The sequence below is a fragment of the Phycodurus eques genome, chromosome 16, assembly GCF_024500275.1.
Source record: "Phycodurus eques isolate BA_2022a chromosome 16, UOR_Pequ_1.1, whole genome shotgun sequence".
In the NCBI taxonomy this organism is placed as follows: Eukaryota; Metazoa; Chordata; class Actinopteri; order Syngnathiformes; family Syngnathidae; genus Phycodurus; species Phycodurus eques.
Window position 1 is genome coordinate 708,395 of NC_084540.1, and position 14,735 is coordinate 723,129.

At 43.1% G+C, this 14,735-nt stretch overlaps 1 protein-coding gene across 6 annotated transcripts; it reads left to right on the plus strand.

Annotated features, from left to right (window-relative positions):
- The first annotated feature begins 1,824 nt into the window (after window positions 1-1,824).
- On the plus strand, window positions 1,825-14,722 carry traf7 (TNF receptor-associated factor 7). Of its 6 annotated transcripts, none has more exons than XM_061700730.1 (22): window positions 1,826-1,955; window positions 2,943-3,092; window positions 3,304-3,361; window positions 3,453-3,544; window positions 3,687-3,803; window positions 3,926-4,018; window positions 4,355-4,388; window positions 5,411-5,633; window positions 5,726-5,860; window positions 5,946-6,041; window positions 6,187-6,308; window positions 6,425-6,498; window positions 7,760-7,808; window positions 7,975-8,102; window positions 9,844-9,926; window positions 10,028-10,067; window positions 10,146-10,262; window positions 11,030-11,152; window positions 11,654-11,773; window positions 11,895-12,026; window positions 12,104-12,223; window positions 13,508-14,722. In XM_061700730.1, exons 3-22 carry the CDS (start codon window positions 3,310-3,312, stop codon window positions 13,520-13,522), a joined length of 1,965 nt encoding a protein of 654 aa, XP_061556714.1. In that variant the 5' UTR covers window positions 1,826-1,955; window positions 2,943-3,092; window positions 3,304-3,309; the 3' UTR covers window positions 13,523-14,722. The 6 variants fall into 6 exon arrangements, with proteins under 6 accessions (XP_061556711.1, XP_061556712.1, XP_061556714.1 ...); XM_061700732.1 differs by having other exon boundaries at window positions 3,456-3,544; XM_061700731.1 differs by having other exon boundaries at window positions 3,309-3,361.
- Window positions 14,723-14,735: the final 13 nt, after the last annotated feature.

Consider the following 14,735-nt stretch of genomic DNA (forward strand, 5'->3'; position numbering starts at 1 on the left):
TCCCTTTTTTGTTTTGTTTTGTTTTGTTTTTAAAGAGACAAGAATCACTATGAAGGGGATATTTCAGAGTGCTTCTGTGTATTGTAACGTGGCTAAGTAGCGCCCTCTAGTGATGAAAACACGTACTCTGCACAGTTTGACCAAGTCGTGTGACTATGGAGTGAGTCGGCCTGCTACTAGCCTAGCTATATGTCCTTCTCTGGCGCAGTGAGGTGTGAAAACATAATGAAGCGGTATGCATTTGTTCCACCACTTGGCTCGCATCCAGCCCAAAACACTTCAACTCATGTATTACGATCTCACGACTGCGATACAAACACGGCATTGTTGAGCATCCAAAGGGAGGCTTCGCCCCGGAAATGGAGAACTGAAGAAGACTTTCGGACGAAAGGTGAAACATCTTCAACAAACAGGAACAGTCCAGTTGCCTCGCTTCGGCCTTTGTGGATTAACATGACTGAGAATCTACACACTTCATAACACAACAAGCCATTTTGGCAGTATTCCTCTCCGTCAGCTGTTTTAAATATTTCAACAGGAAACATTCCTACTTGTTTAATATATTTGAATATACAGTACCTTCATACAAAATGGGACAGTAACAAGAATTCTAAACAGATGTGAAGGTTTTATACCAGGGGTGTCCAAACCTTTCCACAGCCAGAAAAACTGAAGGATGCAAGGGCCTTTTTGAAATTCTTGGACTTTCATTTATTCAATACTCAAAAACCAATTCATCAAATAATGACATAGATATGATTTATCCATTGCTATTTGAAAAACTGCTCCTCCACAACTTTCTGTCAAAGGTGATAAGGCAAATAGTTTGGGATTTTGCGGTGGCCTGCTGCTGCATCCCACGAGAATAGATCGGCCTGTGCCAGAACCAAAGCAAGTGCAATCTGTAGGGAGCTGGCCATTTTTAAAGCAGTGTTGACTTGAGGATGATTAATAGCGCTTCACAAATTGGACCTTGTCGCGCACAAGAAATCGGAGCAAACCATTTCTGCTTCTGAAATGGAATTCTATTTATTTACAGTTATGAAGAGACTTTTTTTTTTTTACTGTTTCAGTTATAAATAGTTTCTTTGCATCTTTGCATATCTCGAACAGCGCTATATAAAAGCAGTGTATTATTTAGTGGTAGTCGTCGTAGTTGTCAGGGGTGTTGAACCTATGGGGGACGGGTGTCTCGATCCCCCCACTTTTACGACGCCCTTTCTTTTCTTTTCTTTTTTTGTATATGCTGAGGGCCGCTAAAAAATGGACTGCGGGCCACAAAAGGCCCCCGAACTGTAGTTCGGACACCCCCGGTCTATGCTGTCAAATGCACTAACCCTGCAACCGACAAAAGGGATCATCGGTAAGTGAAATTAATGCATGGCTTTAGTGCGACAGCTCCCTTGAAAAGTCCACAGAGAAGCCGTTCAAATGCCAGAAATATACAAATTATGTATTCACGTTCATTGACATTTTTAACAGAACGTACGTGGCAGGAATTATGATCCCAATGCAAAATCATTTTAAAATCTATTTGTATAAATTATAAAGGTGCTATTTGTGTATTTCTTTTCCTTTTTTATGCAGTCTATCGTCGCGGTTTCCCGTAAAACGTGTCACTACTTGCCGCATCATGGTTCGATGCCTGCAAGGACCAATGACGACGCCACATCGGAGTGACAGCGGCGCTCGCAAAGGCCGTCATGGGTAATGTAGTCCCGACCACCGAGGAGAGACTAGTCAGCAAACAGGAGAGCGCTTTCCACTACATATCCCAGCATGCCTTGCTGCATTGGCATGTGAGTTAGGGATTGGATACGTGAATGTGTGCGTGGGATTGAGTGAGCACAGCGAGGGAGAGAGAGAGAGAGAGAGAGAGAGAGAGAGAGAGAGGTGGAAAAGGGAATTTAGGAATTCGTCTGCAAACTTGGAGCAACGCTGTTGCCGAAACAATGGTATGTTCATATATTACATTTCCAAATAGGATCTTTCTAATGGCGGAAACGCTTCAAGTAGCGAGCAGAGCGTGTTAAGAGGTTGGTTTTGGTTGGGGGAAACATGAGCTCACTTAAGCTAGCCAGCTAGCGTTAGCGACTTCATTTTCGTAGTTCCAAATCGTTGCTGGCGACATGACAGCTGATAAGATCGTGGAGTGGAAGTCGCAAGACTCCGTCCCGTTTTACATGGGCAAAGTCGCCATTTGGTTAGCTGTCTGGGTCCAACTTCGCTCCGTTATGCGTATCCGCCCCCTTTTTCTTCCTTTTTTTTTTTTTTTTTTGTGTGAGAGGTTCCCACTTTGAGGGGAATTTCCTGGTTGCGCAAAAACTCCGCGACGCGTGTGCGAGGGGATTGTTACAATGTCCTGGTTCGTTTTTGCTGTCAGCTTTTGTCATTTTAGCTGACAGTCTGCATACCTCCCATTCAAGCCCATAGTCTGGTTGTTGTTGATTTTTGCCTGTCACTTCCTTCTCCCCCTTTGTCTATGCATCGCAGCCTCTCTGTCTGCCTCAATGTTGCTTTGGTGAATTGTCTTTCTTTTTTTCCTCCTCCTCCTCGCAGTTGTACAACGTGTCTTGTATTTCAAATGGTTTTCCCCATATTTGCTTTGTTGAAGTCTGAATTTTGCTGAACATGCTTCTAGAACAATACTAAATATGAGGGAGCGAGTACTGATAGCAGGTATAATAATGCTCCATTTCAATAGCTAAAAGGTACAAAAATGTTGCAACACCTCTCAGCGTGATATTCTGCATTTCTACAAATCGCAAACTGAACGGGAATAATCCAAATGCATGCAAAACTGCATTTATAGAATGAAAACTGCATTTTATTTTCTTTGTATAATCAGAATTTGTCATCCAGCTCGTGGATTCCATTAGGGGTTCCAAAATGAAGTCTCTCGTGAGGACTGTTCTTTCATTTGCTCCTGTGTGTCTTCCCAGGCCTAGGCAGCCACCGGGCTGCTCGTGTGTCCTTCCTATCCTCGTGCGTCGTTATGAGCGGCGGCCGGACGTCTCGCTGCGACAAATAATCCGGTAAAGCGGCAAGAGTCTCAGCCGCCGTCGCCAGCAGCCGCTTCCACACCCAGCGGGGTGAGACGAACTACAGTACATGCACGGGTGTCGGCGCGCAAGTCTTACCGTATATACAAATAATAGTAATAATGATCAGTTTTGATTAGATGTCGTTTTAAATCAAATGAAGAGAGATACACAGACTTGTCCACATGTTGTGTGGTATAAATGTCCGTGTTTGTTTTTAAATAATGAAACTATTCACAGAATTGTCCTCACTTTGTTGCAGAGCAGGATGGAGGCTTCATTCGGTCCAACCTTCGCAGCCGTGGCTGCTGGAGCTAAAGGTCCAAAGCAGATCATATCCACAACTATTTGTCCTTTTTTATTTGCTATCGCTGACCTAATTCATTACAATTATAATAACTGTGTTTTCAGCAGAAGCATCCAGCACTTATAAGCAACATAGAAGAACTCCCTCCTCCTCCAGCACCTTGACCTACTCCCCTCGGGATGATGACGATGGAATGGTACTTATTCGCACACATTTTTATTGTAATAATGCACATTTTCAACCGTGCAAATAGTGAGACAAATTGCTGGTCAAACTGCACCGAATCCTCATCCTCATCCTCATCCTCTTGACCATCTTCAATTGCTCCTTTGTTTAAGCCACCCATTGGTACTCCTCGAAGGTCGGATTCAGCCATCTCAGTGCGATCTCTCCATTCGGAGTCCAACATGTCCCTGCGTTCCACTTTCTCTTTGCACGAAGAGGAGGAAGACATGGTGGGTCTAACGCACAACACTTGACATATGGAGCATCGCACTGTATATTAAGCATACTGCAAGAGGTTATAATACTTGGCGCGACTGAAATACAACTGAAACAAAATGGTCTGTGTGTGTAGGAGCCCCAGGTATTTGCTGAACAGCCATCAGTAAAACTGTGCTGCCAGTTGTGCTGCAATGTTTTCAAGGACCCTGTTATCACCACTTGTGGGGTAAGTTCACATCTGAAACATAGATGATGCTTTCCTTTTCAGATATTGAAGCCTAGCAAACGTACCTGGCAGCGCAAACTATTTGTGCTTGAATAGCATTATTACCATATATTGCATGGTGAGCTAAAAATAAAATCAACATAGTAAAGACAAGCTTAATGCCGTTTTGCATCTAATTTTGCGCATGCGCTTGTAGTATGTCACGTATTTATTCAATAAGCACCTAGTTGAGTATGAATTGAATTTAAAAAATGAGTCCCAATCAGCTGGTGAAGCAGGCTTGGTTAAGTTGTCAGCTTGAATGAAATACTCACAAAATGTCATTATTTTCCTCAGCACACCTTCTGCAGACGATGTGCCTTGACCTCGGGTGAGTCTGAATCGAGTGTTAGCTAATCAGCTAGCAATATCTTCTTTTTAAACATACAGTTAGAAGAAAATGTATGTGGAGCCTTTGAAATCACCTGGAGTTCTGCACAAATCGCTCATAAAATGTGATCTGGTCTTCATCTAAGTCAGAACAAAAGACAAACAGTCTGCTTAAATTCATGTTTGCATGCTTTTATTGGACAGACAATGTCAACAGTTAAATAATGCAAGGTGGAAAATGTATGTGAACCCCTTGGCTAATGAGTCAGGAGTCAGCCAACCTCAAGTTCAGTCAATGTGACGTGAATGCAGGTGCCGGTTAAAGTTTGCTTTTTTCAACACCTGTATCCCGGTCCCCACTTCCAGTGAAGAATGGTTTGCCTGCATGAAACTGGAAAGTGCTACAAAGGTATGTCTCATTGCCTTCATGTTTATCAGTATACGGAATGTTCAGCGCGCTTGCTATTCTCCTTTTATCAAGATTTAAGACCATCTGTCTGACAATTGACGCTAACTAAAGGATGGGTGAGGCAACAGGGCAACGACCCAAAGGGCAAAAGTAAACCCACAACTGAATGGCTTCGACAGAAGAAAGTAAGCCTTCTGGAGTGGCCTTCGCCCTGATTGATAGGCCGTGGCTTGACCTCAAGAGAGCAATTCACACCAGACATCCCCTAAATATTGCTGTACTAAAACACTTTTGAGAAAGACAAATGGCCCTGAATTCTTCCTGACTGTTGTGCAGATCTGATCTGCAACTGTAGGAAACATTTGGATGAGGTTAATTATTAAATCCAAACTTTGAAATCCCTTTTCTCCCTGCACTGTGACCTTTCCCTTTTGTGTTCAATAAAACACGGAAGCATAGTAATATGTGAGACGGTAGTTTCAGAAAACTGTTTGTCTAATGTTGTAACTTAGAGCACATTTTATAAGCAATTTGTGCAGAATTTCAAGGTTTACTTTCTCCTACAATTGTACATTTGAGTCTATACCTGATGTTCACGCTTGGACCCCTTACAGACAAGTGTCCTGTGGATGCAGCGAAGCTTACGGTTGTGGTCAACAACATTGCGGTTGCGGAGCAGATCGGCGAGCTGTTCATTCACTGTAAATACGGCTGCAGGGCCACTGCCAGCGGTGCGTGCGCGGGCGGCGCCTCCAACACCACTGTAGCGGGGAAAGCCGGAGCGTATGAGGTGGACCCAGTGGGCTGCCCGTTCACTATCAAACTATCTGCACGCAAGTACGAAATACATGCAAATGAAGTAGAGCTCCACCCAGTTTTGAAGATGCCTCATTTTTGCTCTCCCCCACACCAAATGTGGTACTGTGCAGAGAACACGAAGCCAGTTGTGACTACAGGCCTGTCCGGTGCCCCAACAACCCCTCCTGCCCCCCGCTGGTCACCATGAACCTGGAGGCGCACCTGAAAGAATGTGAGCACATCAAGTGTCCCCATTCAAAATATGGGTGAGTCTTTAAAAAAAAACAATAAATACGAATAATAACATTGTTCAAAGTATCTTGGGCTGACTGTATTAGGGGTTGCCAACAGGTGTACTTTCATTGGTAACCAGGACACATATGAAACACACCTGGAGATGTGTAACTTTGAAGGCCTGAAGGAGTTTCTGCAGCAGACTGATGACAGGTGAACACGCTCACTCCACAGCTGGACGCATCGATCAAGCAGTCTTTTATTTCATGCATATACTGTCGCAAATCAAGTGGCTGACTTGACTCGTCAGGTAGATCTCATCTCGCTGGATGTCCTCTCTGACTTTTGACCTCATCAGATTCCATGAGATGCAGCTGACTTTAGCTCAGAAGGACCAAGACATTGCTTTCCTGCGCTCTATGTTGGGCAAACTGTCTGAGAAATTAGATCAGCTTGAAAAAAACCTGGAGCTGAAATTCGGTAGGAATCAAGCAGAACGAGAGAGAGAGAGTGTCTTCACACCGTTTGTCTTGAGTGATGGCCACACAGACTTTGGTAGCTTTTGTGTTGTAATAGACGAACCCTGTGCGTTTCAGACATGCTGGATGAGAATCAGAGTAAACTGGGTGAGGACCTCATGGAATTTCGCAGAGACGCCTCCATGCTCAATGTGAGTACAAATGTAAAAAAACCTGAAACGATTCACAGTTCTATGCATTGGTGTTGTATTTCTGGGTGAAAATGTGGCACCATTTGGTTAAGTATGCCGTTGTCAGTTGTCGTTCGACCAGGACGACACAAAAGGTTCTCGTGAGGGCTTGCATGTCGCCGCATAATTACAGCAGTTTGACAAGAAGATAGTATCTATCCATCCAATTCCTGTACCAGTGCTTCTCAAACATTTTACACCAAGTCCCACCTAAAAACAATACTTGGCTCTCCAATAATCAACATTAAAATTCAGAAGCGTAAGTGGGCCTAAGTATATGAAATGCAAATGAAAAGTTAAATACAACTGAACTGTATTTGTATCATGAATATCCGTCACTACATTTTCAATTGGGTTAGTCCAATATAGTAAAACAAAGTAAAGCAGTCTTTTCCATTGAATACACCCAAATTCAACAACCGTTGCCTCTTATGTAGATGTGGTAAATTGCCTTCGACTCCCACATGTTCATTTTGGAGTGTTTCATCCTATTTCTGGTTCTATTCTCTTGGTTCTGTCCTCATCAGCTTGTGTGTGTGTGTGTGTGTGTGTATGTGTGTGTGTATATATATACATACACATACACACACACATATATATATATATATATATATATATATATATATATATATTTTTTTTTTTTCTCTCCACTATCCCTCGAGGGCATTGGTCTACTCTAATTGACATCACCATGCTAGTGTTGGAAGTCTTTGACCTTGCATCCCCAATACGCATGATTTCAAAGAACATTCCTTATGTCGTAGGGTGAACTTGTCAGATATGAATTCCCCATGATTGGCAACTTCTTGTTTTCCACTTGTCAAAATGCCCTCTCATTGATTTACTCCCAATTGTTTGGAAATGCCCTAAAACTCTTCGTGTCTTGATGGGTAGCAACCGTAATCGCGGGCGTCATTCCTCATTGCTACCACACCCCCGAATGCTCCAGACCACCAAAACTGCTCCAACTTTGAGAGGTGATCATATTTGATCAGTAGTGCCTTGTTGCTACTTACAGCCTAATTTCTATGAAACACTTTGTGTTTGCTTTATTCAATAATTCCGTTGTTAATACATCATGCCTTGATTTTCACCTGAGGTTAGATTTGGTACGAACCACATGAGTTCTTGTACGTCCTGAAAAATCAAACCGTGACTGTAAGCTGTGTAAAGAATAGTAGGTCACATCTGATTTGAATACATCTTCTGTGTGTTACAACAGGATGAGCTGTCCCACATCAATGCTAGACTCAACATGGGAATCCTGGGCTGTAAGAATCATTGGTTCTTTAGTCTCTATTAGCAACTTACAAAAATGGATCAGTATTGTGTCATCGACCTCTTGTTTTTCGTTCCTTCTAATTTCTCGATCATCCTAATAGATTAGTTTTCTTCACACTGTACCTCTATCAATGTTCTTTTCCCTTGTTTTTGTAGCCTATGACCCTCAGCAGATTTTCAAGTGCAAAGGCACATTTGTTGGCCATCAGGGACCTGTTTGGTGTCTGTGTGTCTACTCCACTGGAGACCTGCTCTTTTCTGGCTCCTCAGACAAGACCATCAAGGTGACGCATAAACGCACAAACTCCTTCACACAGTTTGTTAGCCAGCTGTGGTCCTCTTTTGGATTGCTGCGTGTCCAATTGGCCCACTGGAGAAATTGTCGAATTGTTCTTTCATAGTCCACGATCGCTTCCGCAAGAAGGCGCTTTCTCCTACTGAGCTCATGGTACATGCAAACACACAACTCTTACCAAGTATAACTAGTAACACTGCCGTTTTTCTGCAAAGCATGAGGGGCACCTGTTGCCTTTGTGTCATAGAAAATGCTTTGAAACTTGTAACGTAGAAATCCAATCTTTTTATTTTGTCAAGGGCTCTAGCTGAAGCCTGGTTTCAACTAGGCAATATTCTGGGTATTTAGAAACTATTGTAGTGTGGTTAGTAGGGCTGTCACTAGCGAATCGTTTTAGAAGCCATTATCCAATAGATATTTTGTCGAGTACTCGAGTAATTGCCGCGATTAGCACTAGCGCGCCAGCGACAACCATTTTAGGTTGAAAAAACAAAACAAAACAAAAAACTGCAAACTACCATTCAGCTCACTTATACATCATGTTACAACCCCAATTCCAATGAAGTTGGGACGTTGTGTTAAACATAAATAACAACAGAATACAATGCTTTGCAAATCATGTTCAACCTCTATTGAATTGAATACACTACAAAGACAAGCTAGTTCATGTTCAAACTGATCGACTTGATTGTTTTGAGCAAATAATCGTGAACTTGGAATGTTCTAAAAAAGCTGGGACAGGTGGCAAAAAAGACTGAGAAAGTTGCGGAATGCTCATCAAACACCGTAATAAATCATTCCACCTACGAAGCTTCAACAGTTCGTGTCCTCGGTTCCCAAACGTTTATTGAATGTTGTTCAAAGAAAAGGTGATGGAACACAGTGGTAAACATGAGCCTGTCCCAGCTTTTTGGGAACGTGTTGCAGCCAATGATTATTTGTTCAAAACAATCAAGTCGATCAGTTTGAACATGAAATATCTTGTCTTTGTAGTGTATTCAATTCAATAGAAGTTGAACATGATTTGCAAATCATTGTATTCTGTTTTTATTTATGTTTAACACAACATCCCGACTTCATTGGAATTGGGGTTTGTATTTGTACACGACACATCTAACAGTGTCTTGAAAATCAATTGCAGACGCTCCCCTGTTATTTTTGGCGTTACCCGACATATTATTATTATTTTCTCCACAGTCCTAGTAGCTGGGTGAAGCAGAATAGTTAAGTGTGAACTTGGCTGTGCCATGATGGATGGACTACTCTCCTGCGCGTGCATTTGTGAAGGAATGCCTTTGATTACAGACATAAGTTTTTTTCCGCTCCTAGATTAAATGTCATGAAAGATAGTTAACGGTTTTATTTCAGCTGACCTTATTATTGGAACATTGGTGCTTGTTGAAAGTTTACTAACACCATATACTGTACTGTATGACCTCTTTATTGGTCGCGTTCATTCCTGAGGCAATTTCACACACCGTGCTATTCACAACCCACCCCAGTATATGTGTTTTTTGTTATTATCACAGTGTAATTCTGGGTCCGAGCATGCCCTTCACCCACACGCTTTGGCTGAAACTCTTCCACCCACAGCACTATTTTATATGAAAACTTGGATTTATGCAATTGGATCTTAAAGTCAAGTTTTAAATCATTTATGAGCCTTGAGTTTCTCTGCTGGGTTAAAGTAGCACACGCAAAGGTTTTGATTTCTGTCTGCTTCCCCTCAGGTGTGGGACACGTGCACCACCTACAAATGTCAGAAGACCCTCGAAGGACACGATGGCATCGTGCTAGCACTCTGCATCCAGGGGTAATACAGCGTACACGCTCACACAAACACACGAGCCGTCATCGATAGATTAGGATGACCTGTCCTTTCGTCAATCTGACCGTAAATATCTGTCTCCGTAGAAACCGCCTCTACAGTGGCTCTGCAGACTGCACCATCATCGTAAGGGACAATTGTCTCGATTGTTTCCTTCTAATGTTAGAAAGGTGTGTGCGCACTTGTAATGTGCACTCTGCGCAGGTGTGGGACATCCAGACCCTGCAGAAAGTCAACACCATTCGTGCCCATGACAACCCCGTTTGTACGCTGGTCTCCTCCCACAACATGTTGTTCAGCGGCTCCCTCAAGGCCATTAAGGTATATTTGTTTTATTTTGAAAACTACCCACTTGACTGACATCTAGGGCATGGCTAAAGGCAAGTCATTGAAGAGAAGGAACCAGAAAGTGTCAGATGACTCTGAAGGCTGTAATGTCTGTAAGAACATGGATGAAGCAATATCTGGGTTTCCATGGTTACCGAGACAAAAGCAAACTGTGTGGGCGTGCATGCGCGTGTTAATGTGGGTGCGTGTTTCCTTTTTTTTTTCCCACTTCCCTTTAAGTAAACTTAGAATTGATACTGTTTTATTTGTTGCCTTTTTCACCACGCTCACTTTCCTCACTTTTCATGGACAGAGGTCCGCAGCTTAGAAATGATTTTAACCGCCTCGGTTGGCATTGAAGCCTGTTCTCAACTCCTCTGCTCCAGTATAATTCATATTGTGGAGGTAATACGCTCATACTGCTTCGCCAAGTCGACTCCACACACGCCTCGCTCATGTTTTTCTGTGATTTCAAGCCTTAACTCAATTGACACAGCCGCTTCTGCTTCTCAGCACTCACTTACTTAGGACACATGGTTAGAAAAGAAACAATGTAAAATACGCGCACAAAAAAAGCTTGAAAACACAACAAATGCTTTCACATTCACTCAGAGGTTACCAACAAAGTCAAAAAGAAGACAAATGTGAATTTGCCCCTTCTGACTCGTTGGGTTTGCAATCTTTTGTGACGCCGATCCTGGAACTTCTCCGACACACCTCCTATATTGTGAAAGTCTACCCAATGTTGTGTTTTTGTGTAGGTGTGGGACATCGTGGGGACAGAGTTGAAGCTGAAGAAGGAGTTGACTGGGCTGAATCACTGGGTCAGAGCACTGGTGGCCTCCCAGAACCACCTGTACAGTGGATCATATCAGACCATCAAGGTCAAGGGATAAGATTAGATTCAGACTCTTCAAATGTTGTTGATTTACTTGTTTATCGAGCACGGGGGTTCAAATTTGAAAAGGTGTTACCTCACACGGCATTGTGTAATGACTGTATTTCCTCAAATAGTGGCTTCTGCTGTAATGCCCCGTTATTGCTGGTCCACTAAAGTGAACAGAAAAAAAGCTCTGCTCTTCAGCGATTGAGACAGCCTATAATAGAAAAAATATATTGACTAGAATAATGCACATTGTACTGTTTTGAGATGATTTCTATATTGCTTAGTGATGAGCATTTCGTATCTTGCTTAGAATGGTGGACGTGAACTTTGGTATCCTTGCTATCCCGTCCGATATGTGGCTACGGTGCTGTCTCCATATCACATATGAAAACACACTTGAGAATCACGCTTTTCCACGATATCGAAGACAATACGGAAGCCGCTCGGTACTCACCGCGCGGTACCCGTCCTGACCCCTTCCTCCTTATTCACCTGGCAGATTTGGGACATCCGCTCTCTGGAGTGTGTCCACGTCTTGCAGACTAGCGGCGGCAGTGTCTACTCCATCGCTGTCACCAATCACCACATAGTGTGCGGCACCTATGAAAACCTGATTCACGTAAGCCATATACACGTGTACACGTACACTAAATGCGCGTTTTCATCCGCTGCCAAAATCTCGCAGACGTTTGGGTCGTATTATTAGCGGTTGAGAGTGAGATGTTACGCGTCCCGTGCAGGTGTGGGACATTGAGTCCAAAGAGCAGGTGCGGACCCTGACGGGTCACGTGGGGACAGTTTATGCGCTTGCCGTCATCTCGACGCCTGACCAGACCAAAGTGTTCAGTGCCTCCTATGACCGTTCACTCAGGGTGAGCGAAAATGATTGTGGTTTGTGTTGATATGCTGCCTAAATTCAGAAATGAAATGTGTACGCGTTTGTGTTTAGGTGTGGAGCATGGACAACATGATCTGCACCCAGACCCTGCTCAGACATCAGGGCAGTGTCACAGCTCTGGCTGTGTCCCGAGGTCGCCTCTTCTCTGGAGCGGTGGACAGCACCGTGAAGGTAGGGTGGCTTTTTTCAACCCGCGTCCATCACCTGCTCGCTGGCCCATTCAGTAAAGGACGATGACGCCATTCTTCTGTCTGTCAAAATAGCAGCACTGACTACAAGAGCGTTTCATTCCAAGAGCGCAGTCAACATTCGGTCACCTGCCAAACCATACCGGCATCAAATGTTTTGTTCCTTCAGAGTCAAAAGAAATTTACAGACACCACTGCTAACTACGCATCAGTTTTATTTTTATTTAATTTAATTTTTTAGCGTCACAGGTGGCCGGAGCCCGTCCTCGCTAACTTTGGCGAGATTTGGCGTACAGCCATTCGCAGTGCACATATAGACAAGCAACCGTTCACATTCACAAGTTGGAGTCTTCATTTAACCCTAGGAAGGATATTTTTAGAAAGTGACAGGAAGCTGGAGCAAGCACGGGGAGAACACGCATCTTCCACTCAGGAGAGCCAGATTCGAGATTCGAACCCAGACGTGCTAGTCACTATTCCATCTTGCTGCCCACTGCAAATTATGAGGGGCAGTCAAAAAGTAATGAGCCCAATTGTATTTAACCTACGAACAAAATTTTTTTTTTTTCCCCTCTGAAATTTTCATGGTTTATAGTTTTGAGGTTTAAGTCTTGTTCAAGCCTCTCCTCTTCCTGTCAGCCATTTTGGAAATTAGGCCCTTGTCGGACGTACGTCGGAAGCAGAGAGGTATGATTTGAATTTCTTGCTTTGGAAGGGGAACCGCCAGTTTCACACGGTTGCAAAATGTCTTTGGGGAAGCGCAGCACACAGTCAACAAGTGGGTGTCCAGGGTCAAAGGTGAAGAACAAGCGCCCGCTTTGAGCGACCTCCGTGACAAGCAAAGGAGCTCGTGAAATTTTCAGCTCCTTTGGCTGGACAACCATAACTCATGCCCCATACTCAGCTGATGTGGCACCATCACATAATCATCACCTTTTTGGACCTTTAAAAGAAGGGGTCAGAGGTCAGCACTGCTCTGATGATGAACAAGTTAAGCAAGCTGTTGAGAAAAAGGGAGATTGCATTGAAAAGTAGCGGTGCAATCCACACTTTATTTGATGTTTTATTTCTAGCGTGATAAATACAATTTGAGAAACATTAGGCTCGTTACTTTCTGATTGCCCATTGTACAAAGACAAAAATACACATTTTGTGACATAAACACCGCTCTGGCAATGTCAATCAAAGCATGAAAGTATCACATCCTCTGAACAAATTCACGCACATCCACACTTGTTAATTTGACCTTTCCTGTTTGTCTCCCCAGGTGTGGACATGCTAAACAGAGAACCAACTCTTCGGAGATCTCGACGTGTTTGACTGTGTCGGACAGACATCCCAAATGCCAACATTTCCTCCTGTTGTTTTTTTTGTTTTTTTTCCCACTTCACAGCCACAGTCCGATAAGTATTTGCTGAAAAGAGCTCCAATCTTTGGACCCTTCAAGGTCATCAGGACCAAGTGTTGAACTCAAGGTCCTCCGTGATCTCATCACATTGTGCATTACGGCAAGCTGTCATACGGTTGACTGATTGGATGTTTTGTGCCTGTGAATGCATCAGGAAGCACGGCGGGATTTGAGTGACCACACCGTTTTCCTGCGGACGGTCCTGCTACATCATAGGAGAACTCCTAAGGGCTGGTTTCACAAACATGCTTTTTACATTCGTGGAATATACAGCCTCCTGAATTTCTTGTTTACAGTATTTTGTAAAATGATATTACACTTCAGGGAGACTGAAAAATAAAAAACAGAATCATCGTTTCCCCTCCGCAACTCAGCTTTGTGAAACCAGCCTTTGCAAGAGTAAAGTTGAATAAGATAGACGGTAAGTGGCTGAGTGATAAGCCACTTACGTCCAAGTACTTGTGCAGAGTAACACGAGACGCATGCATATATATATATATATATATATGTGTGTGTGTGTGTGTGTGTGTGTGTATATATATATATATATATATATATATACACACACACACATATATGTATATATACCTATATGTAGGTATATATACATATATAGATGTGTGTATGTGTTTTAATGAGTGCCATATGTAAGGGGTTCAAGGATGAGCTACTCTGATTGTTTAACTTCATGTGGCAAGAATGAGTGCAAAACATTAACAGGAATCATGAGCTTTGTGTGTGCGTGCGTGCGTGCATGCGTGTGTGTCTTAACAGTCCGCAGGAAGTGATGGCAGACTAATAAACTCCCAGCAGCCAATGCGGATAAAGTGCCACCGGGCGAATGTGATGCGCAAGCACCCATATTGGGTTAAATATAAGCCTGTAGTCATAGCAACATGTTGACCCACATCACATTTGTAAGTAGGGTGCACCCACAGAACGTATACTTAAAATGTGAGAGTTTCACAGATGTTCCAAAGTATTTTGCTTTTATGTTAGAGTGCACTACTAGAAATTTCTTGTATACGTGTAATTATGTAAGCTCGAGTTGATCATCAATCAATAAAACTTGTACACTTTGACAAGC